The sequence below is a fragment of the Spermophilus citellus genome (genome assembly GCF_964194105.1).
Source record: "Spermophilus citellus genome assembly, chromosome: 4".
Classification (NCBI taxonomy): Eukaryota; Metazoa; Chordata; class Mammalia; order Rodentia; family Sciuridae; genus Spermophilus; species Spermophilus citellus.
Window position 1 is genome coordinate 226,806,521 of NC_138185.1, and position 23,902 is coordinate 226,830,422.

Consider the following 23,902-nt stretch of genomic DNA (forward strand, 5'->3'; position numbering starts at 1 on the left):
CCTGAAAAATTCTGCTGCGTCCAGTAAAGCCAGCCAGACAGAAACTGCACGACCCGCCTTGAGGCCCTGAGCAGTGGGACTAGAAGCAGCAGAAAGCAGACGCCGGGGACAGGGCAGTGGGAGGTACTGCTTGAGGGCCCAGTGTCTATCAGTGGAGACAGAAGCTTCCAGAGGAGACAGCAGTTTCTGCTCAACAGCTTCCTGTACTTGATGCCATTAACTGCAGGTTATAATGTAAAATTTGTATCTTTAGCACAACAAAAATAATTTTTCAAAAAGCATTTGTTCAAACAAAAATGTATTTGGGATTTTATGATAAATGCAAACAACATTTATGATGACAATACTAAGGCACTAAGGCCAAGAAAGAAGTGGGAGTGCCCTGTTGGAGGTTCCCAGGGGCTGTGCGTGAGGGCCCAGGCACAGGCAGACACCTTGAACAGCAGGCCCAGCCTCGCCCACAGCCTGCAGCTGCGCTTTCTTGGTGTTAGGCAGACCCGTGTTCTACGGCAGCACGGTGTCCTGGAGTGAGATGCTGTTGCTGGGAAAGCCCAGAGAAGTAGGCTGGTAAAGACCAGAAAATGGGGTGATAAGGAAGTCATCCCAAAGGCAGAAAAGGAGAGAAGGGACCGAGAACAGATGGTGCAGGAGTAGCAGGGTGGCATGTTTGAGCCCACCATCACCCACGTTAAATGTGAAAGTCCAAATGAGAACCTCAGCTATACAGGACAGAGGCCATTGGGCCTGGTTTGTTTTTTTTTTTTTTAAATAAACCATGTAAATGCATACACATACACACAGTGTATCTTTTTTTTTTTTTTTTTTAAAGAGAGAGAATTTCTTAATATTTATTTTTTAGTTTTCGGTGGATACAACATCTTTGTTATGTATGTGGTGCTGAGGATCGAATCCGGGCCGCACGCATGCCAGGCGAGCACGCTACCAGTTGAGCCACATCCCCAGCCCTGGGCCTGTTTTTTGTTTTGTTTTTTAACAAAAAAGAAAAACCTAAGCTGGGAGCAGTGGCACACACCTGTAATCCCAGCTACTCAAGAGGCTGAGGGAGGAGGACCATGGTTGAGGCCAGCCTGGGTCTTTTAACAAAACCCTATCTCAAAACTAAAGGCTGTGGATGTAGACAAGGGGTGGAGTGCTCTTCCCGCCTATGTGAGGCCTGGGCTCAACCCACAGAGCGGTCTTGATGGTCTAGAAGAAAACCGCTTGAGTGTCAAAGAACCAAGTTAGAAGCCAGAAGGTAGGATGAACATCTGTCATTAGGCAGATTTCATGGCGGTGGCATCCCAGGGAAGTACAGGCCCAGCCCTTAGCACACCCAGCATGTCCAGCACATCCTGTCACCAGGGCGGGCACAGCCTTTAGCCACACCTGCTGACACGTGGAAGTTCCAGGTGCTAAGGCCACTCCTGTTATCTTCCTGTCCCTCTGAGCCTGCCTTGTGCTGGGCACAGGGAACCCAGCAAGGACAGCTGCTTCCTCCTGGCAGAATCTGAGTCTCCCTGGCTGGACCCTGATGTGCAGCAGCCTCCTGTGTGGCCACATAACCCTGCCCCTCTCATCTGCCTTGCAATCTAGGCCTGCGCTGCCCCTTGTGAGGCCACCTGTGCCTTCTAGGAATTTCACAAAACGTTCAGCTCCTTGCAACCCCCCACCACTGCTTCCCCCACTCCTCTGCCACAGACAGCAAGGAAGGTCGGGTGGGCTCAGTGGGCTCTATCCCTGCCTTTGTTCCTTTAGGGCTTTGCCTGCCTGTGACAGGGACACAAAACAGGCCTGTTCTGAGTAGCAGAGTCCCCAGGGGCTCTTGCGGAAGGAGCAGCCCTGGCTGCAGCTGCCCCCTTTCCATATCACATGAGCCACCGTGGTTGGGTTTTGCGAAGTGTGAGGGTGGCACGCGGCTGCTGTACTTTGGTTTTGTTGCTGCTCATGTGCAGATGTGCAACCTGGCCCTCCAGATGCAGTGTCCTCCCGCAGAGTAGCTGAGTTCTTACTGGTGTGGCTTGAAACTCAGCCTGGTGGAACCAGACCCTGGACCACCCAGAGAACTTGGGCTGCTCCAGACATGGCTCTGTTTGGCTACCAGAGGTCCACACTGTCACCCCCATCCCACCCCCAGTGAAGGTGGGATAGCCAGCCCTTCTCAGAGGGGCCAGCTGCCATCCCTGCACACCCACCAGCCTTGGGCTCTGCTTGTGCACATCTGCAGGGAGTCCAGGCCATTAGCCATGAAAAAGCAGAGGCTGCAGGGCCCTGTGGGCCCCTCCCTGCCTGTCCCTAAGAGCCACTCCTGGCCTTGTTGAGGGTGCAGTTCTGCCAGGTGTCCACCAGGTGGCACCAACAGCATATCGGTCCAGCTGCTTGGACTCCATTGGTTCTTGGTGCTCTAGCTGTGCCCCTCCCCCTGCAGCCTTTCCTGGCTCTGTCCTCTATCAAGCTGCTCCTAGGGGCTTCCTGGAGCCTTCTTGCACTGTGGCCCAGGTCATCACTGCAATCTGCTCCATCCTTCCTGGGAGTCCTGCTCTTACTAGCTGCTCTGCCTGACAAACAGCAGCAGGAGCTGGCAGGCAGCCTGGACAGCCTTTGGGGGAGAGGGTTGGGTATAGGGGAGCAGGAACAGTGCTGGTGCCCAGCAGCATCTTCCCTTGGGAGTCTCAGGACAGTCGCTGGGCCTCTAGCCAAATCCTTGCAACCCTGAACTCACTGGGATGTGAGGAAAGGGCTCCTGCTGAGCCTGGAGTGCCAGCTTCCCTAGGCCACGAGCCCCACCCAGCCCCGGCAGAGCCAGCCACAAACTTGAAAAGCAATTTTTATTGAAGAGTTTGGAGGGAAAGTATCATAATAGTAAAAATGCTAAAGTTGACTGTTGTAAAAAACGGCGTGGTACAGCAGCGGGTGCCGTCTGGCCAGGGGCAGGAGGGCCAGGACACGGCCTGGAGTAAAGCATCTGGAAGGACAAGTGCTAAGAGACCATCTGAGTGGAGGCCATGACCTGAGGGGAGGGGGCTTTCCTGTCACTAAGATGAACCCCCGAGTGCCTCCACACAGCAGAATAGACAGCAACAACTGAAACTCGCTCCCCTGCCCTGTCAGGCCCACCCCCCAGCCCCATGTGGGGCCAGCTCCAAGGACCTCCTCAGAGGCACAGTCCTTGGGCTAGGGGCTGCCATGTGCCTTCCTGAGGGAATGGAGGTGCTCCCGGTGCCCCCAGGCCGGGACAGGGGCCTGGTCCTTAAAGGCAGGTGTTAGCCAAGAGGGACGGCGGCAGACAGGGCGGTGGCCAGACCCACAGGCCCACATTGCAGGGGGCTGCAGAAGTCCTTAACGTTCTCCTAGGGAATTTAATGTTCTGAGGGCCAAGGCCATATTTGGAGAACAAATCGGATGAAATAAATTAAGAAAAACTGCAGAAGAGTTTTCCTTTTGACCTGGCGGGGAGGCAGGATGCCATCCACAGCAGGAATATCCTCCCACCCGTGGAGGCTGGCATAGCTCCTCCCCAATGCGTCTGAAAATGAGACCATCAGATACAGATCGTCCACATGAGGCTCCTGGGTCCAGGACATCTCGCAGCACAGGGCTGCCAAGGCCCTCCTGGCGGCCCTCAGGCTGTGCCGCTGGCCGAGTAGGAGAACTGGGGGAAGTGTGGCCTGCGCTCGCTGTCCACGCACTCCATGTTGTCATCTGCGGGGCCACAAAGATGGCTCAGACCTAATGCTACCCATCATGCAGCAGGGCCCCCACCCACAAGCCATGAGCCTGGCCCTCAGAATGCCAATTCCCTACCCTGGTCACTACCAGCCTTCAAGAGGAACTGGATCTTAAAGCATCTGAAGCCAATAAAGCCAGACACTGCTGCCCCAGGCAGAGGCAGTGCCCAGTCTGCCCTGGAGAGAGCGGCTCTCCCTCACCTTGGTCAGGCGGTGTGATGGTGATCATCTGCGCCGTGAACTCCTCATCAAAATACCTGGTATCCGTCTCTGATGTGACCTGGGGCTTGAAGGGTGGGCTGAGCTGCAGTGGGGGACAGGAAAGACAGGTTAGAGGCCTCCCTCCATTCCCCAGCAAACCCCACCTCAGGAGGAGCTGGACCCTCCCAGCGCCTGAGCTCCCCCAGGCAGCACTGCCATCCTGAGAAGGGCACGGCTCTGGGAGGGGTGCTCCCGGGAACCCCAACAGTAAGGGGAGGGACAGTCCTGATCCCTCCCTGGCTATCATTTACTCAGGTTTTCTTAAGAATGGGGAAGGAAAGGGTCAAAAGCAGACTGGGCCAGGGCACCGGGTGAGCCTGCCTGCCTCTTTCTGCCCAGGGAGCACGCAGCATTCAGCTAGGCAAGAACACAGCTGGGAGAGGACCTCCAGTGGCCCCAGGGTCACAGGCAGGCACTGTCCTTAGTCACCTTAGGACAGAACTACCCTAGAGGACTCGTGTGGTTTTGGGTCAGGGCTGGGCAGAAGGTGTCAGGAAGCTGGGCAAGAGCAGGGAGGACTGAGGCATGGGCCTAACCCATCAGTCACATGTGAACTGTGATGGGCATTCAGCAAGGGTGTGCTCAGTGACAGGACCCATGTAGTACAGCCCTTCTGCCTGCTGGTGGACTCCACACTGCTGGTAGAGCCGGTGCTGTCCCCCACACTCAAGGGGGCATAGCTCTCCTAGCAGCAGCAGGGCCTGAGGTCGAACCCTGGAGGAACCAGTAGCGAGCAGGGGGTGCCACCTCAGCCAGCCCCCACCCGTGCAGCACTGGGGAGGGGCCCTGGTACTGGCACCAGATGCAGTGCAGGCGAGGCACAGGGTGTGTGCAGCTCCTCTGGGGGAGGAGGAAGGGCTGGGCCAGCTTCCAGGAGGACGGCTGCTGTGTCAGACCCTCTGAGTGCAGGCCACAGAGGGCATGGACAAAGCTCCTGGTCGCCGGGCCTTGGCAGGCCCAGTGGCCAGTGTGCCAATCAGCCACGCACTACCCTGTACGTGAGGGAAGGGTACGCGCCCAGGCGGCTGTGCGCATGTGCAGAAGTGAGCATGCTCGCAGGGGAGGAGCCAGTCGTGACTGGGTGCATGGGGAGCTTGGCACCTTCTTCTCATACACATCCTGCCACACGATGCTGGCAAAGAAGCGGTGCTGCATGATCTCCTTGGCGTCCTCGGAGCCCCCGCCAAGCCTGCAGGGAGACAAGCGAGAGGCTCAGGCCACGCTCAGCCGGGCAGCACCTCTGGTGGGACCCAGCATGCCCCTCTGAACAGCTGTGGGAAGCCCCGCAGTTAGAGCTGCAGCAGGTTGAGGGCTGCCCCCAACCTGGGCCTGCCCCGCCCCGACGCTGAGCGCAGGCCATAGATGAGCACTGTCCCACACTGTTGGGCACGGCCCTAGGCACACCTGGGGCGGGGCCAGGAGCAAAGCTGTAGCCAGGCTGGCGCCCTTACCTCTGCTTGGGGTCCTTCTTCAGCAGCCCGGAGAGCAGGGACTTGGCCTCTGGGCCCAGCGTGCGAGGGAAGCGGATCTCCTCCATCAGTATGAGCTCAAACAACTTCTCGTGGTCCTGGTTGTAGAAGGGCAGGCGGCCGCACAGCATCTCGTACATGACCACACCCAGCCCCCACCAGTCCACGGCCCGGCCATAGTCATTGTCCTCCAGCACCTGAACAGGGGCTCAGTGTCACATCGTGCCAGGACACCGGAGACGAGGGGCAAGAGGGTGGGGTGCTCAGTGCCATAGTACACACATAACGTGTGGGGACACCCACCTCAGGGGCCAGGTACTCAGGTGTCCCACAGAAGGTCTTCATGGTGGCGCCGTCCTTAATGCCCTCCTTGCACAGCCCGAAGTCCGTGATCTTAATGTGCCCGTCCTTGTCCAGCATGAGGTTCTCCAGCTGTGCAGGGAGGCCCTGGTCATTGACGCCAAGCCCCACCCCTGGCTCCCGCCAGCCCGTGGCGCACCTTGAGGTCGCGGTACACGACATTCTTCTCGGAGTGCAGGTAGTCCAGGGCCGACACGATCTCTGCGCCGTAGAAACGAGCCCGGTCCTCGGAGAACACACGCTCGCGGGACAGGTGGAAGAAGAGCTGCGGGAGGGGAGCCTAAGGGGCCGCAGGAGGCTCCGCCCCACCCCGGCAGGGGAGGGGTCACCTCAGCAGGCAGCTACTACCCCCAAACACCACACCGCTGGAGCAGGACGTCTGAGGCCCCCAGAGGGACAAGTGCCACCCATGAAGCTCTCCCACTGTGAAGCTGGGCACCTCAGGCAGCAAAGCCATCTGTCCACCCACCCTTTGCCCAGCACTTCACCCAGCCCTACCTCGCCCCCATTGGCGTACTCCATGACGAAGCAGAGGCGGTCGTGGGTCTGGAAGGAATACTTCAAGGCCTGAAATGGAGCACAGCTGGAGCCAGGGCCTGACACAGGCCACCAGGCTGGGCCCAGGCAGCCAAGAGGCACAGGGCTTGTTTTAAAGACGAGCAATATGGGGTCTGGGTTCAAGTCCAAGGGAAAATTAGGGTCTCAAGTGGATAGTGTGCCAGGCTCTGGGGCCACCAGAATCAGGTAAGAAGCTGAGCGTTGGCTTGGGGCTTCTGGCCCTAGGTTCCCAGCTGCCAGGGCTACCTTCCCATCTGTGCCCAGAGCAGCCTTGTCCGAAGGGAAGGCCCACTAATGACCAATGCTGAGCCTCCCTCAGAAATATTACAGGCCCCTGGTCATGTGCCGCTCCTGGGCCAGCTCCCCAGGGCAGGGGTACACCCAGCCTGCACCTCAACAGAGGTCTGCAGAGAGGCAGGGTGTGGGGTGCTTGGGGCCCAGGGCCTTAGCAGGGTGGAAGACCAAGGTCACCTGCTTTGCCTTCCGTGAACACTGAGCCAGCAAGCACTGCCCAGGCCCATACCAGGTACCCTCTCACCCAACCTTCCGCTGGCCACATGTGAAGCCCGTGGGTGTGCCTGGAAGACAGGACAGCAGCCCCGTGCCAGTGTCTTCCTGCCCTGCCCCTCCCTGCCTAGGCAGGACGGCGCCCACTCACTGTGAGGAAGGGGTGCCTGGAGTTCTGCAGGACGCGGTTCTCAGTGAGTGTGTGGGCCACCTCGTCCTGAAAGGCAAGGCCAGGTGAGCACCCAGGCCACCCTGCACCCTGTCCCTGCCCCATATGCTGCCCACCCGATACCTTGGCCACGATGACCTCCTTCTTCAGGATCTTCATAGCATAGTAGCGGCCTGTGGCCTTCTCCTTCACCAGGATCACCTTCCCAAAGGTGCCCTTGCCCAGTAGCTTCAGGTACTCAAACTCATTCATGGTCTGTGGCAGTGGGCAGAGCCTACTCAGCACCCTGCTCAGCACCACCAGCCCCGGGGGCAGAACCATCTGCTGGACAGTGTACAAGGTGGTAGGGCCTGTATCACCTCTGGCAGGCTAGGTGTGGATTGGGGCCCCACCTTCACACCTGTGGGACAAGTGGGAGGCCAGTGCTCACAGCAGAACTGGGCAACACCCCAGGCCCTCTGGCTACTGTCCTGACTTCACTTCCAACACAAGGGGGTGTCCAGGGAGGGAGCAAGGCCTCCTGTCAGCAGAGGCAGGGGCTGGGCCTCACCACGCGGTGCTTGGGCTTGGCCAGGGACACCTCCATCTCCTCTGCTCCCGAGTTATCACTGGGTGAGCCCGAACGGAAGTCCATCATCTCTTCCTCTTGCCTCTTGAGTCCATCAGCCACGGTCTGGATGGCTGTTGTCCACTCCTCCCTGCAGGGGCTCAAGTGAGACTCTGGGCACCAGCAGGGACTCCACCATGCATCGCCCACAGCCAGCTGGCAGTTCCAGCTCAGGCAGCTGTCTGTCCCCAGGCAGAGCCCTGAGGGGCCACCTGGCCTAGACTGCACACATTCCAGGACACTGAGGTCCAGCCCCAGCAGGATAGCATCCCCTCCCACCCTGTGTTCATTTCCAGCCTCAGTTTCCCCACCCATACCCTACAGGCCTAGGCTAGTTTGCAAAATGACCTCTGAGGAGGGCCATCTGCCAACCCAGGCATCCATCTCCAACCCTGGAGGCCACCTTCTGCAGCCAGGCCCTTGCCCTCACCCCACATACCGCTCCTCAGGCGTCTCCACATGGAAGGTGCGTTCGATGACCGTAGTCCACTGCAGGCAGCGGATGATGAAGGTGTTGGGCCTGGGCCGCTCTGTCTTCATCAGCTGGCATTCTGGGTGGGCAGGGAGCATCTGTCTGCACTTGACCTCCCTACAGTGCTGCCACAGGGACTAGGGCCCTATTCCAGCTGGGACACTCTACTCTGGAGCTGCAAGGCACCCCGAGAGGGTGTCCGGGGCTGTGAGGTCAGCCCCACACCATCGTTCCTCCCCAGTGCTTCCTGTGGTCTCTGAGCCCCAAATAGTGCCAGAGCCCTGAGGAGGGCAATGGAGGTGCGTGGAGATTGGGGCCACAGCCACCCTTCCTACCCGGTGCAGGGATCTCTTGCTGTTTTCCCAGCCACAGCTAGAGCATCTGCAGAATATGCTCATCTGCAGCACACACACCTGGAGCATGCACACCTGCCATGGCTGGATTGTGGGGGACACACCAGGCCCTGAGGGGTATGAGTGCTGTGAGCAGAGAGGGCGTCTCAGCAGGACTCTGTGGGCAGGAGGGGCTGAGGGGCCAGCCCAGGGGCCTCCCGCATTCCATCGTCTGGGCCCTGGCAACGCAAGGGGCTGGCTGGCTCCACTGAGTGAGCAAGGGGCCGCCTGCCAGGCCTGGGGGCCGGGAAGGGGCTTGGGGCCCAGCCTTGGGGAAGGACCTGATCAGCACGGTGGGAAACCTGCCTGGGCCCTGTCATCTGGGCACATGGCCTCCTGCTCATTCCCAGAAAGCCTGTCAGTGGGAGGTGGTGCCCAGAGCTGGGGTCTCGTCCCGTCACACCAGATCCCATCCTCAGAGAAGCTCCTGGACAGGGGCTACAGCACAGCCGCCCACTCCATGCTCTGCTGCTTAGCAGGCCCCAGAGGCTGGGACCGCCCTCTGTGTGCCACCTCCAGAGCCCCTCTCCTCTTCCCTGCCCTCAGCCAGGGCTGCCTCCCGACAGCAAGGCCCTGCTTTGGGAACCCAGGGAATATGGCCTCCTCCACACCCCACAGAGGGGAACCAGGGAGAGCTTGCGGGGAACCTACTAGGGGATGGGGGGTCTGCTTCCTGGGTCTCTTCCCATATGGGTGTCCCCCACCACTGCAGGGCCAGCAGCTCGAGGAACCAGGAAAAAGGAAATCAGGGCTCAGAGAAATCCGATCCTGAAAAGGCCCCCACAGGAGGCCCCTCGACCAGGAGCCCCATAGGGCAAGGCCTCTGCTCCCTGATGAGGAGCCTCGTCTGATGGTAGGGCTGCTGACGTCCTCCCCCTCAGCCCAGCGCCAGGCACACAGGATGGGCTGGTGAGGAGCAGGTGGGGGTCCTTCCCCATCCAGCCTGGGGATGGCAACCTGTACATCTCCTCCTCCAAGGCCCCAGAACCCCGGGGACAAGCAGGGTGGAGGGGTTAGAGGACCCAGGATCCTAGGAGGGTGAGCGGAGCCACCTGGTGTGAAGGGTGACATGAGCAAGGGACCAGGGGTAGAACCCAGGTCTGGGGCATCGCACTGTACATCCAGATGCAGCCCGAGACGGATCCCAGAGACCTGCCTTGAGCCCACTGCTCCAGATGTCCCACAGCTGATCCCTCACCACCCACACAGTCACACCTGCATGCCTGGCCAGCACCCTGGGCCAGCCCCTGGGAAGACTGGGCCACAGGGAGGTACACCTGCCCCAGCGTCTCAATCACTCTGGCTCGTGTGGGCTGGAACCTGCGATGCCACCTTCACCCATCAGGAGGGTGGGACACAGCTAGGAAGGCCCAACAGCCCCACAGGCCAGGGCTCTGGGAGTAAGGGAGGTGGTGCTCTCTCTCTGTGCCCTCCCCACCAGGGGTATCCCAGTGGGTGCCCCTGGCTGCTCTGTGAAGCCCCAACCAGAGGAAGGCCCAGTCTCCCCAGAGGCCAGGCTCTGTCCACAGGTGAGACCCCTCGTCCTTCCAAGCAAGAGCACCAGGGCTGGGGAGTAGTTTGGATGGCCCGGGCCCAGTCAGCATTGGCTTCTCAGCAGTCCTACAGAAGGTGACAGGAGCCAGCTCTGCTAGGCCTGTTCCCAGGGATGACACAGGCCAAAAGAGGGCCTTGGCAGGGAGTTTGGTGGGCACAGAAAGCTCTAGCCCTGCTCAGCCACCTCATTCCAACCCAAGGTGGCCAGGGGGACACTTACGTGCCACAGAGAAGTTATTGAGGGGGGACTCCCTCTGGTCAACATCCTGGGGCCGCTCCTTGTAGCCGATGAAGGTTCCGTCATTCTTGAGGAGGAAGTATCGTGGCCGCCAAGTCTTGATGTACTCCCCTGTGGGACAGGGCTGTGAGGGTCTATGTCAACCCCCTCCTGGCCCCACCCCACAGGACATGTGCATGGGCAGCAGGCTGGGGTGAGCTGCTTGTGACAGTGCTGGGTCCAGGGAGGCAGGCTTGCTGGCGTTTCAGGCCCAGGGCACCCAGACTCAGGGAGTAGCACTGATGGGGAAATGGGGAGGGGCCAGAGGGCACGCAGGGTCTGGCAGATGGCAGCCACAGGTGACAATGGCATGTGTGGCTGCCTACCACAGCCAGAACCTGGTGTCTGGAGGGGAGAGGACCAGCACCACACTCCTGGCAGAAGTTGATCTCTGTGCCGGAGTCAGCCAGAGGGGCAGAGCTGCCGAGTGGGGGCATGGACCAGACCCAGGAGGCACCCAGAGCTGGATACCGTGGGCATCAGGACCCAGGCTGGGACTGCCCTGGGTCAACCAGGTGCACGGGAACATCCCCCTCAAGTTTTGCAACATCAGCCGTAAGCAGGCGTTCACACGTAGGAACCAGAGCAGATGTCCTCTGTGAGCTCACAGTGACTGTCATTTTTCATACTGACACCCGGAAAAAATGTTTCATTTACATTTTGCCGAGCAAGGAGTCTGAAGAGCAACGGGGAGCTCACTAATGAGGCGACTTCTTCATCTGCAGGGACACTGGGCAGAGGGCAGAGGAGCCGGCCCATGGGGCAGGGTCCTCCTGCCACACTGAGCTCTGGACGAGGGCACCTGGAGGGACGTGGGGGACAAGCAATGGCTCTGTCACCAGGCCATCTACCACTGGGTCCAGCAGGGTGAGGCCTAGGTGCTTACGCCCCCAATGCACGGTACACTTGCTATGGCCAGGCACCCAGGGGACCAGGCTCCAGCCCATGGAGATCGTCTCCTGGGGTGTATGGGTCATAGAGGGCCAGGCAAAGGTGCTGCTCCTCTCCCCACAGCCCTGAGGGTCCTGACCAGCCTGCCTTCTCTATCCAAGGCCACACTGCATCCTGGTGTTCCAGGTGGGTGCACTGTCCTCCTAGTGCTGTGGGTTGGGACCCTCTGAAAGCCATTTCCTTCCTGCATAGAAGCCTGTACCCCCTCGAGGCCACCCACCTGCCAGGTGCAGGCCGAAGGAACTCTGGGTACAGTGCACCCCCTGGGCTCCCCCTCCCTGTGGCTCCCACTACCCAGACACTGCAGCCAGATGCTCCACAAGCAATGCAGAGGCCTGGCCTCATTCTGCATGGCCTGAAGTGGGAGTGCCTGTCATGGGAGTGGCCCCCGGCCAGCCCCGGGGTGGCCAGAGCCCACTCTCAGGCCACACCCCCAGCCCAAGAACCTGCCCTCAGCACTTAGGAAGGGGCAGGGAGGAGCTCTCCGAGATGCTGTGCAGAGCTCACGTGTGGGAAGGTACCTCCAAAGGAAGGAAAGATGTCACCCGCCTTTTGCTGGCCTACAGCTCATGTGGCCGCAGGGCAACTGCCAACCCAGCTCCAACACCTCTGGCCCTGGATCCCATGGCCACTTGGGGCCTTGCCTAATAGCCAATGCCAACGCTGGAGAATGGGGTCTGAAACCCCAGCAACTGGCCTCCCCCAGCACAAACCCCGGGCCAACTCTGCCTAGGTCAGCGCACCCCACCTGCAGCTCCTCCAGGAGACCCTCCCTGTGGCCTCAGGGCCTGGGAGGTACAGCAGGCAGCAGAGACTCCAGAGATCAGGCAGAGCCGGCTGGGGGGCTGCACGCCCACCCCATCCTGCCCCTCTTACCCCCCACGTGTGCCCACCCGCCAGCGCCAGTCTGGAGCTGTCGGCCCCTGATGGAGTGCCTCCCATCTCGCCAGCTGCCGCTCCCCAGGACGCTAACTGAGCAGAGAGGCTGATGAGCACCGCACCCGCTCGCCCCGGAAATCCATCTTGATCCCACCACCACAGCCCCCCGTGTGCCCCGCACGGCCCCCAGCACCACCCGGCACTCAGTGCGCCCGCCTGGCTCCCAGCCCCCCATGGCCCCTGAGCACCCTAGGACAGGAGGTTCTAGGAGCCAGATCTGGGGGTGCCCAGCCCCCCAGAGATCTCAGGAGGGACTCAGTATCCTCCCATTCCCAGCTTTCAAGGCCCTGGGCCCAGGAGACCCAGGTGCGCAGAGGGACAAGGAGAGGACCTGAGCAGGCCTTTGCATGCAGCAGCCTGACACACAGGAAAACCCTCCAGAGGGGAGCAGGGCCCTGGGGCCAAGGCTCCAGGACACACACTTCTCTTTCTTCACCCCACCTCATGTCCAGCTGGGCCGTCACTCATGGTGTCCACCAAGCCAGCTGCAGCATGGGCCATGGCCTGCATGTTAATGTGTTCAGCCCAGACAGAAGGCTAGGCCAGCAGCCAGCTCAGACAACAGCACTCACTTCAGGGCTGAGTGACACAAGATGGACAGGTGGAGGACATGGCTGCCCTTGTGGTCACAGGATGCCTGTGGAGTAGCACTTGCCCACCCCTGGGTCTCTAGTGCCAGATCCAGGCCTCACTCCACCAGTCTCACCAAGCTCCACACACCAACAGGAAGAGACTGACTCAAAGGGGCCACTCTTCTTCTTTAGTGTCACCAGAGGTACGGGCACTCACCCTGGCTGCCAAGCTCCATACCCCATCACAGCTGCTGAATGTCTTGCACTTGGGTGGGAGTCCAGCCTGGAGGGACTGTGCCAGCCAGTGTCCTCCTCTCCCTGAACAGCCCACAGGGCAGCAGAAGGACAAGGTCCCCCAGCGAGCCCATGTTCCAGACAGATGTAAGGCAGTGATAAGCTGCAAGGCCAAGACTGCCCCTCAGGCTGTCACCCCTAGACAGGGTCCCTACTGCTCTGCACAACCAGGGCCTTCTCCTGCTCTCCACTTGGTGGACGGCAAATCACAGCAAACCCCCAGGCCCCAGGGCACCCCCAACAACACCCCGGAGCTCAGCTGGGACCCACAGTCCATGCCGGGTGCAGCGCAGCCTGGGCCTCAGCCCGGCACTGCAGCAGTTCCACTTCCCGTGGGCAGTCAGTCAGGACCCTATGCCTGCTGTGAGGACATGGTGGCCCATGCCCATCCCCGCTCCAATGCCAGGACTCCTGGGCAGGGCAGAGGCAAGACCTCAACCAGCCTCCAGGATTCCCTAGAACCTTCCCTGGAGGCAGAAGAGCCAAGGAGGGGAGGGGACCCCTGCTGTGCCCACCCCCAAGACCAGGTCCTGTCAGGCCCAGGGAAAGAATACACATAGCCAGCAGAAGTCCATACCCGCCATGGCCCGTGTACAACTTGGGGATCCAGGCACAAGGAGCTGGATACAGGGCAGGCAGTGTTCCCCATCCTCTTGCAGCCCCTAGGTCCCTCAGTATCCCTGAGGGTCAGCCCCTCCTGTGCTGAAGGCTGAGGTTCTGGCAGGCCAGCCTCTCCAGGAAGTCTCCTCACCCAACCTCCCACAACCCAAGTACTACCATCAGGGCCACAAGGCCAGTGCTTGGGAAGAAGACAGGCCAAGGCCTGCCCTCTCCACGCTGGGCCACGGGTCCTGGGGCACCCACAGCCCAGGCCCCACCTGGGCCCTCCTGAGTTGCTGTGACTCTCGACCCTCCAAGCCACGCCACCAGGCCGCCAGGTCCTGAGCTCCATGAACATCCTCTGAAAGTCCCCAGTTCTCGGGAAACTGCTGGATAAACACTTTGCCACAGCGGCAATGACAGGCGGCAGCTGGCAGGGGGCCAGGCGGCACCGAGCTGTTTCTCCACAGCAAAGTGAGCCCCAGCAGGCCTGGGGAGCAGGCACCAGCTGACAGCGGGACCGCACGGTCCCCTGCCGCAGACACATCCATCGCCCACCGACAGCTGCCGGGCGCCCATTTACCTTCTCCAGCACACTGAGCAGACGGCCCTGCTGACAGCAGCCCACGGGCTATGTGTCCAGCCCTCGCTGCCTGCTAGGTGGGCAGTGGGCAGCACGGGTCATCTCCAAAGCCCAATGTACCAGGCCCCTGCCTGGGTCAGAGTCCCACTGTTCCTTATCCCAGCAGGGTCCACAGGCAGGTGGACCCTGTGACCACAAGCCAGAGAAGGAAGGGAAGAGGCCACGTGATCAAGGCCACAGACTCGGCCTGGTATGGCCCAGCCAAGGGCACACGAGCTGCCCCCTGGATGAGCCCTTCTAAAGACGGCACTTGGGGTCTGAATAGGGATGGGGCACAAGCATCCTTGGTCAAAGAGGTGTCCAGCCCCTGCCCAGCAGAGGCTGATGCTACACAGATCCTGGCTGCACCTTTCTCCAGCCGGAGATCCTGCCCCACTCTCCCAGAAAGCCCAGCTGGGTGGCAGGGGTCATTGTGTCCACTAGCTCTCTACGGAAACCAAGACTCAGAGGGACCCTCAATGTCACAGACATGAGCCAGGTGCAGTGGTGCACGCCTGCAATCCCAGCATCTCAGAAGGCTGAGGCAGGAAGATCACGTGTTCAAAGCCAGCGCCAGCAACTTAGCAAGGCCCCAAACAACTCAGGGAGGCCCCCGTCTCCAAATAAAATATAAAACAAGAGCTGGGGATGGGGCTCAGTGGTTAAGTGCCTCTGGGTTCAAACCCTAGTACCAAAAAAAAAAAAAAAAAAAAGGCAGATATGACCAAAGCCCCAGGTCCTGCTGGGACACACCCTGAGCTCCTTCCTCACAGGTCTCTGGTCTTCACGAAGGCTGGCAACAATGCACACACAGGTGGGAGAGGGGAGGGCGGGCCTGGCACCATCAAACCCACTCTTGCCAAGGTATGGCTGAAGCACGGGGCCCCTCAGCTCCTCCGGCCACTCCAGGGCAGCACTGCTGGGCCTGTCCTCCAGGCCCCCATCCCCCAAACTGCGGCCCCCAAACCTCCTGCTGAGCTGCAGCAGAATGCACACCAGGTCCCACCCACCCAGCCCTTCTCCCAGACCCCACATCCTCCAGGACACTGCACAACACCCACCCCTTGGCAGAAAGGGGCCATATTGGACCCCTATAGGACACAGCTGGTTCTTGTCCCCCAGATCATCCCACTCAGCAGTGTCCACGGCCTCTGCACTCAGCAGGCAGCCCTGCCCCATGCCCACCACCTGGCTTCAGGTCACTCCCACCTGGCAGCCCAACACCTGCCTGTCTCTGGCCACCCTACTTACTCAGCTGCAGCCCACTGACCAGGTGCCACCCACTCTGCTCTGGCCAAGCCATCCCCGCCTGCAGTCTGTGTCAGAACCCACACGCTGGGGCCTCCTGCCACCCATTCTACCTGCCTCCCCACCTAAGGGTGGCACAGCAGGGGCAGTTCAATCAGCCCACACGAAGGGGCCCGTGAAGGAATATGCTCTGGAGGGGCGGGGAGGACAGAGGGCTGCTCCTGTCCTGCTCCAGGAGAGGGCTCCTGCCCCAGCTAGTCCCGGCCTGGACCCCCACACAGCACCAGGCCCAGGGGCTCCGGTCCAGGGCCTGCAGGCCCCGCATGTAGCCCAGATGGGCCCAAGCAAGAGAGGTAATGAGGTTCCCAGTAGGACAGAGGACAAGGAGCCAGGAGGGGGTGAGCAAGCAGAGCCACCCTGTGGGGGACAGGGAGCTCAGGAGGAGGAGTGGAGAGGAAGCCTGGGAGCCACCACTCCCAACCCTGACAAAGCTATGGGAGGCCTGGGCAGGGGCTGAGCCTGCAGGGGAGGCAAGGGGAGGGGACGTGACCCTAGAGCTCTTCGCCAGCAGGTCACCCCTAAGCCCCACCCCCCTCAATGACAAGGTCTCTAAGATACAGACTTATTATTACTTCCCAGGGTTAAAGTTCCCCAAGGCAGGGAGACAGAGGGGCCACACAAGCCTGAGTGGGGACAAGTGCTCCAGCAGGCAGGGTCATCCTGGCCGGGGCCTGGGGCCAGCTCTGGGCTGGGGGAGCCTCTGGGTGGGGTGTGCCAAGCGGGCACAGCAGTGGCCTTATGGCTGTGGGGCAGTCCTGGGCAGCGGGCAGCAGTCCTACTCCTGTTGCAGGAGGGCCCAAAGCTGGGCACTGGCCCTGGGCCTCGCCTGGGGTTCCCGGGAGGGGTGAGTGCCCTGCCAAGCCCTTCCCTGCGGCGTTTCTAAGAGCCTCCACTGAGGCCTTGATGAGAGGGGGTGGCCAGTCACCTGGGGGCTGTCCCACCACACTTCTGCCCCTGTGCAGGCCTAGTGTCCCTCCTGCCAGTGCTCTCCATGCCGCCCTACAGGGTGGACAGCAGAGCAGGTCAGGAGGTGGCCCTAGGGCCCTGCTCCTACTCACACCATCCTTCCCTGTGACCCCCACCATAGAGTCTGGCCCCCTACAGGACACCCATGCCCAAAGAGGGCAGGCAACCAGGCAGCAGAAGCAAGAGCACTCCCCACTCAGAGCCACCAGGCTCATCGGCCCCAGGGCCAGGCTGGGCCATTGGTGAGTGACCCCACGCCCCCAGCATGAGGCTGCCCAGCTTCCTCTTTTGTTGTTTGTGTTGAAGGGTGAGCGCAACACATTCACCAAGCAGGAAACGGCCCCGTACCAGCCAAGCCAAGGCTGCCGCCATCGGCCAAGCACCATGTCACCAGGCCCGTCCCCTGGGCTCAAAGGCTGGCACACGTTGCCCGCCCTCTCCCTGCACACCTACACATCTCTTCCAGGCTGTCCCCATGGCCAGCACATGTCCTCCTTAAGAGGGACACTTGGTGCTCACTGGTCAGGCCAAGGGCATAGCAGGGCCCCCGGGGAGCACCTATGGCCAACCCACACCTGACCCCAGGGAAACGGAGGCCCAGGGAGGCTGGCAGAACTGCTCACAGGTTCAGGGGCCCCCGGGGGGCTTCCCTCAGTGGTTCTGCAGAGCAACTCCCACCTTTGCACTCAAGCAGTTGACCTGCAACCCTTGCTGTGCACGCTGACACGGGTCACCCGGCCCCACAGACTACCTTCCACTCATGTCCGCTCAGCAAAGCTGCGGCCTCCCAGGAGAAAGGGAGCTGGGCTATATCCTCAGGGTGCAGACCCCCGCCCACACAAGGACCCTGGAACTAGCTGACAGCATGGCCAGGGCCATAGCTGGGCATGCACGGGAGTCTGTGTCACTGAAGTGGACCACTCTGCACCCCAGAGCCCCCCACAGGGACAGCCTGTGCCAGGACCTCAAGACTGAACCAGAGTTCGTAGGAGGGAGACAATACCCAGGAGGCCCTCGGGGCCAGAGCCAGGCCTCAGTATCCCCACTATGCCTGAAGGGGTCTGGGTCAGGGGGAAGGTCCATGCCAGGATGGGGCAGCCTGGCCCCGGGCAGAGGCCTAGCTTCCAGGCGTTAAGTTAAACTGAGGCCAGGCACATGCCTGCAATCCAGCTACGCAGGAGGCTGAGGCAGGAGGATGGCAAGTCCCAGGCCAGCCTGGGCAACTTAGCAGCAAGACCCTGTCTCAAAACAAAAATTAAAATGGGTTGCGAGGGGCTGGGGATGTGGCTCAAGCGGTAGCGCGCTCGCCTGGCATGCATGTGGCCCAGGTTCGATCCTCAGCATCACATACAAACAAAGATGTTGTGTCTGCTGAAAACTAAAAAACAAATATTAAAAAAAAATTCTCTCTCTCAAAAAAAAAAAAAAAGGGTTGCGAACGTAGCTTAGTGGTAAGTAAAGCACTGCTGGGCTCAAGCTCAGGACCACACATACAAGAGGAAAACCCAGAAAGTCCAAATGAGGTCCCAACAGGCCTCCTACACACACCCAGGCATACACACCTTGAAGACCCACTCAGGCGACCACATCTGGGAGACGGGGCAGGCTGGCTCCCTCCACCTCCACCCCATGGCCTCAGGCTGCTTCCTCTGCTGGGCCCTGCTGGCCCCTGGGAGACTGGGAGGTGCCCACTGGTCAGCACACACTTCTACTTCCAGAGTTCATCCTGACCCAGCCTCCTGGCCACCCTCCCCTCCCTCTCCTCATCCGGCCACCTGCCGTGAGTCAGGGACACTGAAGACAAGCATGGCCAGGAGGACGACAGTGAGGTCCTGGGCTGGAGGCTTGACCAGAGCGGCTGTCCACAGGGCAGGGTGGAGCGGGAACTGTCAGCACTGGGGCAAGGAGACAAAGGTGGCCCAGGCTTTGAGGGGACCACACTCCAAAAGCAGTGGCGCAGCCGGCCTGTTGCACAGCACAGAGCTCTCCACTTGGAGGCCAAAAACTGGGTGCCCTGGGCCAAGCCCAGCCACCTGCAACCTGCCCCAGGGTGGCTCCTGAATGCCTGCTCCCAGGAGCTCACCTGAGGCAGACCTCTGGAAACGGGAAGCGGGCAGCACTGATCTGGCCTGGCCACCCACCGGGTGGTACTGCAGCTTCCTCCACAACCCACCTGGGGCTGCCTGGTTGGGCCACCTCCCCACGAGCTCTGGCCCTCAGCAGCTTGCGTCCATGATCCCGGGATGGCTCCCTGTTAGACACATGGGGACGTGGAGGCCCAGGGGTGCCTGGCCAGCTGCAAGTCTGTCAGCAGCTCTGGCTCTGGTGTGGGTGATTCCGGCAGGCATGTTCTGAACGCAGCCTGGGGCCACTCCCCAGAGATGGGTGCCCACCACCTCAGTGGCAAGAGAAAGAGCCTGGGCCTGGTCTGCAGACATGGCCGTCTGGCCCCTCATTTGTGGTAGGACACACATCCACTCTCATCCCCACACTTACACGGCCCCAGAAGGCACGGTCACCCACATGGGGCCAGCCCAGGTGGCCATGGTGGGCTGTGCCTGGGGACTTGGGCTGAGAACCAGTGTATTCCAGGTCCCCGATGCACGGGAGCCAGCAGAGAGGCAGACCCAGGCCCACCCTGGACAGGTCACTCCCAGGTGGCAAAGACAAGTGGACAGGGCATCAGAGGGCTGGAGGGCCTGGAGGACACCTGTGTTGCCCACTCCTCCCACTAGGAGGTCCAGGGCATTCAGAAAGCAGGGCAGTCCAAGCAAGGGCCCTGGGCCAGAGCAGAACTCAGAGGGACCATGCAGGAAGGTGTGCAGTCCACCTCCCATGCCCGGCTACCCTGCTAGAGCCCATGCCCCTGGGCTGGGGCTAGAGGAAGACGAGTGGGGCTGGGGACAGGACCCTCTCCCCTGGTGTGGCTGGCACCAGGCAGCAGGGCCTGGAGGCTGCTGAGACTGCCTGGATGGCAACCCCCACTTAAAGGGCCCCCCTCCATCCCACCAGGACAGGGCGTCACAAGCAGGGGGACCCCCACAGACCACGAGCACCCTGCACCAGGTCTCTACCCCACCCATTCCCACTGTGTAAATGGGGAAGCCAAGGCCCGAGGTGCTGGAGGTGCACAGAGCAGCCCCATGGGGTCTCTCGGATGCCCCCTGGGGCCCGCTTGCCCCCCCCTCCCAGGCCCCTTCCGAAGGTACAACCAGAGTGGCAACCTGGTCACCAGGAGCCCAGGCCTCAGAAGTGCTCCTACCCAAGTCTGGCTGGCTGCCACAGGCCCTGTGTGACTGGGGCCAGGCACCTCCTGGGTTGGCCCTAAATCTAACAGTCACTCAACAAGCATTCACCAAGAAAGCAGACTGTTTGGGGCACAGAAAAGGGTCAGGGGTCAGGGCTATGAGATGAGGCAAAGGGTAAGATGTGGCTGAAGGGCCTGGGAGAGTAGGCAATGGCTCCATGGACCCAGGCCCAGCAACACTGACCAACCGAGCTCCAGCACACAGCTGACCACACCCTCAATCCCCACCTCAAGCCCTGGGCCCTGGCACCTCCCAGCCACCCTGCAGCCTCCTCCAGTAGCTCCCAGACCTGCCCTGCTGGGAAGCTCCCGTATGTCCCCCAGAACCCTGCCTCATGATACCCACTTCCACCATGACTCCCTGTCTGGGGGGCCTGGGGCTGCCTCCTCCCCTCAAGACACGGGGTTCATCTGCTGGAGGTGGAGTGCGAGGAGTGGTGACCTGCTGGCACGGATCGCCAGAACTTCCCGGGGAGCAGGTTTGCAGGAAGAGGAAGTCAGAAGGGGGCAGGCTAATGCCCGCCCTGGTACAATAGGGAGTGGCTGGCCCAGGACCCCTGGCTGTGAAGCCCACCTCTAGCAGGACAGAGGGGAGAACAGCGGGAAGGCGAGGGCTGCACTCAGATCCTGTTCCCCTGCTCCTCGCTGGGCCCCTTGGGCAGCGCACTTCCCCTGGGCTGCGGGGCCGCAGGAGTGGGAAGGCGGGGGGCAGCCAGCTCTGCAGCTCCAACACAAACAGGCCCCAGTCGGCCAGGGCCCTGGGTGGAGCAGAACCCCCTCCCCGGAGTCCAGGCCTCAGGTGGGCAACAGGCCAAGCCCAGCAGCCTGCCCTGCCCTGCCCTCAGGAGCCCTTGGGCAGTGCCTCAGGCTGCCAGCGTGCCAGGCCTGGAACTGCTGGGTCCTCGCCGCCTTCCAGGAAAGCCAGGAGGAAGGCTGGAGCGGCCTGGCGTGCCCCGCCCACCAGGCCCTGCCAGGCAGGGGCCCGAACAGCAGGCCCTGCACAGGGCCTCCCCTCCCACTCGGGAGGCCCACAAGGCTTGACCTCCACACTGTGGCGGGGTGCTGGGTCCAGGAGCCTCAGGAAAGCGGCCCCTCCTCCCAGCTGGCCTGGCACAAGCACCCACACCTGAAGGAAGCCCATAGGCCGGCGGCCCCACTGGCTCCAGGACCCCAGGTGGACCAGGGCTCACTCCCTGGCCCTGCCCCCCAGGGCCAGCCTGAGGGCAGGCACTGACCTCGTTTGTGTAGCCACCCCTCTTTCACGATGGCCACGTCGTTCATGGTGTCCGTGGCCCCTGCTGGCCGGGGCGGCCCAAGGGTGCAGACACGCTCCTCCAGCAGGCTCCCTCTGGGCTCTGGCGGCCTAGCTGCAGCCTCTGGAAGAAGCAAACAGAGAGTGTGTGAGGGCCGTCTGCTGGGGGCGCCCCCCCAAGCTCTCAGAGAGCCCCGGGGCCACGCTCCTCGCCATCTCAGCCAGGGTCTGCCTTCCCTGTGGCCCCTCCCGGCTCCCAGCCCCCATCCTCACCCACCCTCCTCTGCCAGCCTGCCTACCCCCCACAGCACCAGGCCAGGCAGAAGCCCACGCCACTGGACACTGCTCCCCAAACCCATGTGCTCAGAGCAGCTGCCACGCTCACCTCCCAGGTCTAGGTGCAAACCACTTCCACCCCAGAAAGCCCTCTGGGGTATCCCAGCCTCCTCCACCTGCTGCACCAGCTGAGAGAACACCTCCTCCAGGCAGCCCTCTGACCCTTTCACCAATCCTGATGACGGTGACCCTCTCTGCTCTCCCTGTCCAGGTCATTTCCAGTCACAGGTTGAGATCCCCAGGGCAGGGCCCCGGGGCTCCTCCCTCCTGCTCCCACCACTGGGAAAGCAGAAATTCAAACAAGAAGGCAGGGCCAGGAGAGCAGCGGCTGAGCCCTCCAGGGTGAGACTGAAAACCTCCCCAGGCCCCTCCTAAACCACAGAGCCCCTGCCGCTCTGAATCTGGTTCATTCATTCAGCCAACATGTACCAGGCATCTCTGGTTTTGCCAGGCCCCGCACTGGGGCTTAGGGACAAAGAGATGTTCAGATGGTCCTGTTAGTAAGGAGCACCCAGAGCAGGGTGGTTTCAGACCCATAATTACAGCATTCAGGAGGCCAGGGACGGGGAGGAGGGGCACTGAACAAGCCCCTGCCCTGCAGTGGCCTACCAGCCAGCCATCACCAAAGTACACTTTGCCCATTGATCCCACAGGGCCCTCTCCACAGCTCCCAAGCTGGAAGAACTCCTAGGCATCCCTCAAAGCCCCGTTCCCACGTCACCAACTCTGGGCATCCTGGAAAAGAGTACTCGGACACTCTTCCTGCCAGCAGCCTTCCAGGAGGACACTCTAAAGACAGGCTCAGGAGAGGCCCCTGAGGACCACTGTGCGATGGATCCCAACACAGCAGCCCAGACACTGCCACAGGCCACCTCTCTGGCCTCCTGAGGTACAGGATAGGCACCCCCTGAGAGTCACTTTGCCTTAATTGTCTTAAACTAACTTGACACAGCAGGAAGGTCCTGCTGCCTGTGTCAAATGTCCCAACAGGGAAGACCACGCCCGGCCCTGAGGAACTCTGAGGAACTCCAGGTGCTCAGCAGGTCCTGCGGGAGTGTCAGGAAGCACGACTAGAGGGCTAGGCCCAGCAAGGGCCCACAGGGGGATCTCTGGGCGTGGCCTGCAGGCAGAGCTGGACTGGAAAACTCTGATGTCCCCCACCCCACGCGCCAGGCCTGAGGCCTGCTACTGACAGTCAGACAGCTGTCCAGAGATGTATGTAAAAATATATCCATGCACACAGCAGTGTCCACACCAAATCAGAGGCATGGCCTCCGCAGGGACCCTGCCTCTGGGCTCTGTGGCACGCGCCTCACCATGAGGGCATATTGTTGCTATTATTACTGAAGTCACAGCATTTATAGAAACACAAGGCTCTGAAGAGCTCCCTCCCAGGACAGGTCTGTGAGTGGCATGTTAGGCTGGGGCCCCATCAACATGCCCCGCCCTTCACTTGGGTGAGGGGCTCTGCAGGCAAGACTGGCCCTCTGCAACCAGGCCATGGGGCCCAGGAATGGACAGGGGGTGGGGATCTGGCCACAGAGCACAGGCCTTAGTCCACCAGCTTACCATGGCCCAAATCAGGAATCAGTCCCGCGGGACATGTCCACCAGCTGGCCCAGGATCCCAAATCCTTGGGGCAAGCCCCAGTGGTTCCAGGCCTCCAGAACCCACCCAGGGCAGGAAGCAGTTCCGGGCCCAGAGGGCCAGCAGTCCTTTGTGGGCTAACCTGGGCACCCTCCCCCACAGACAACTTTTTGTCCACGGGGAACGAGGTCTCCCTCCCAGGTCCTCCCCAGGCTTGCAGGCCGCCCGGGGCCGAGCCTTCTCCCGGCCCCCAACCACCCTTTCTGCCGCCGCCTCCCGGGCCCCCGCGCCCCGAAGCGCGCCTCTCCCGGCGCGGGCCCCTCGCGGCGGCGCGGCTGCCAAGGTCAAGGGGCGGCCTGGCGGGTGGACGGCACCCCGCGCCCCGCGCGGGCCTCCAGCGCGGCCGGCCTGCGCCCCGCGCCTCGCGCCCCACGCCCAGGCCGCCGCTCGGCCACTTCCTGCTCGGCCGCCGCGGCCCGCCCGCGCCGCGGCCCTGCCGTGAACAAAGCGGCCCCGCCACGGGGCAGATCGGGCGCGGCGCGGGCACTCACCGGGCCGCCGCGTGCGGGCGAGCGGGGCCTAGCCGGGCCGCGGCCTCCGGCGCCCGGCGCTCCGCATCCCGCGGGCCGGCGCTGGGCGGGGCCGGCTGGGGCCGCGGCGGGGCGGGCGCTGCTGGCCGGGCCTCGCGAGGCGCCGCGGTGCCGCCGGTGCGCGCTGCTCGCTCGCGGCCGCCTGCTCCCGTTCTCCGGGCGCGCTGGCTGCGCTGGGCCGGCCGCCCGCCGCCTCGGTCCTGAGCCACCGCCGCCGCCGCCGCCGC

At 61.8% G+C, this 23,902-nt stretch overlaps 1 protein-coding gene across 2 annotated transcripts; it reads right to left on the bottom strand.

Annotated features, from left to right (window-relative positions):
* Positions 1–2,808: 2,808 nt before the first annotated feature.
* On the bottom strand, positions 2,809–23,902 carry AKT1 (AKT serine/threonine kinase 1). Of its 2 annotated transcripts, XM_081291005.1 has the most exons (14): positions 23,637–23,898; positions 21,146–21,286; positions 10,295–10,423; positions 8,096–8,207; positions 7,600–7,747; positions 7,173–7,304; positions 7,032–7,097; positions 6,314–6,382; positions 5,955–6,080; positions 5,759–5,887; positions 5,438–5,652; positions 5,088–5,175; positions 3,927–4,029; positions 2,809–3,699 (listed from the first exon to the last, which is right to left on the bottom strand). In XM_081291005.1, the coding sequence occupies exons 2-14, from the start codon at positions 21,189–21,191 to the stop codon at positions 3,620–3,622; spliced, it is 1,443 nt and encodes a 480-aa protein (XP_081147131.1). In that variant the 5' UTR covers positions 21,192–21,286; positions 23,637–23,898; the 3' UTR covers positions 2,809–3,619. The 2 variants fall into 2 exon arrangements, with proteins under 2 accessions (XP_081147131.1, XP_081147132.1); XM_081291006.1 differs by lacking the exon at positions 5,088–5,175 and having other exon boundaries at positions 23,637–23,902.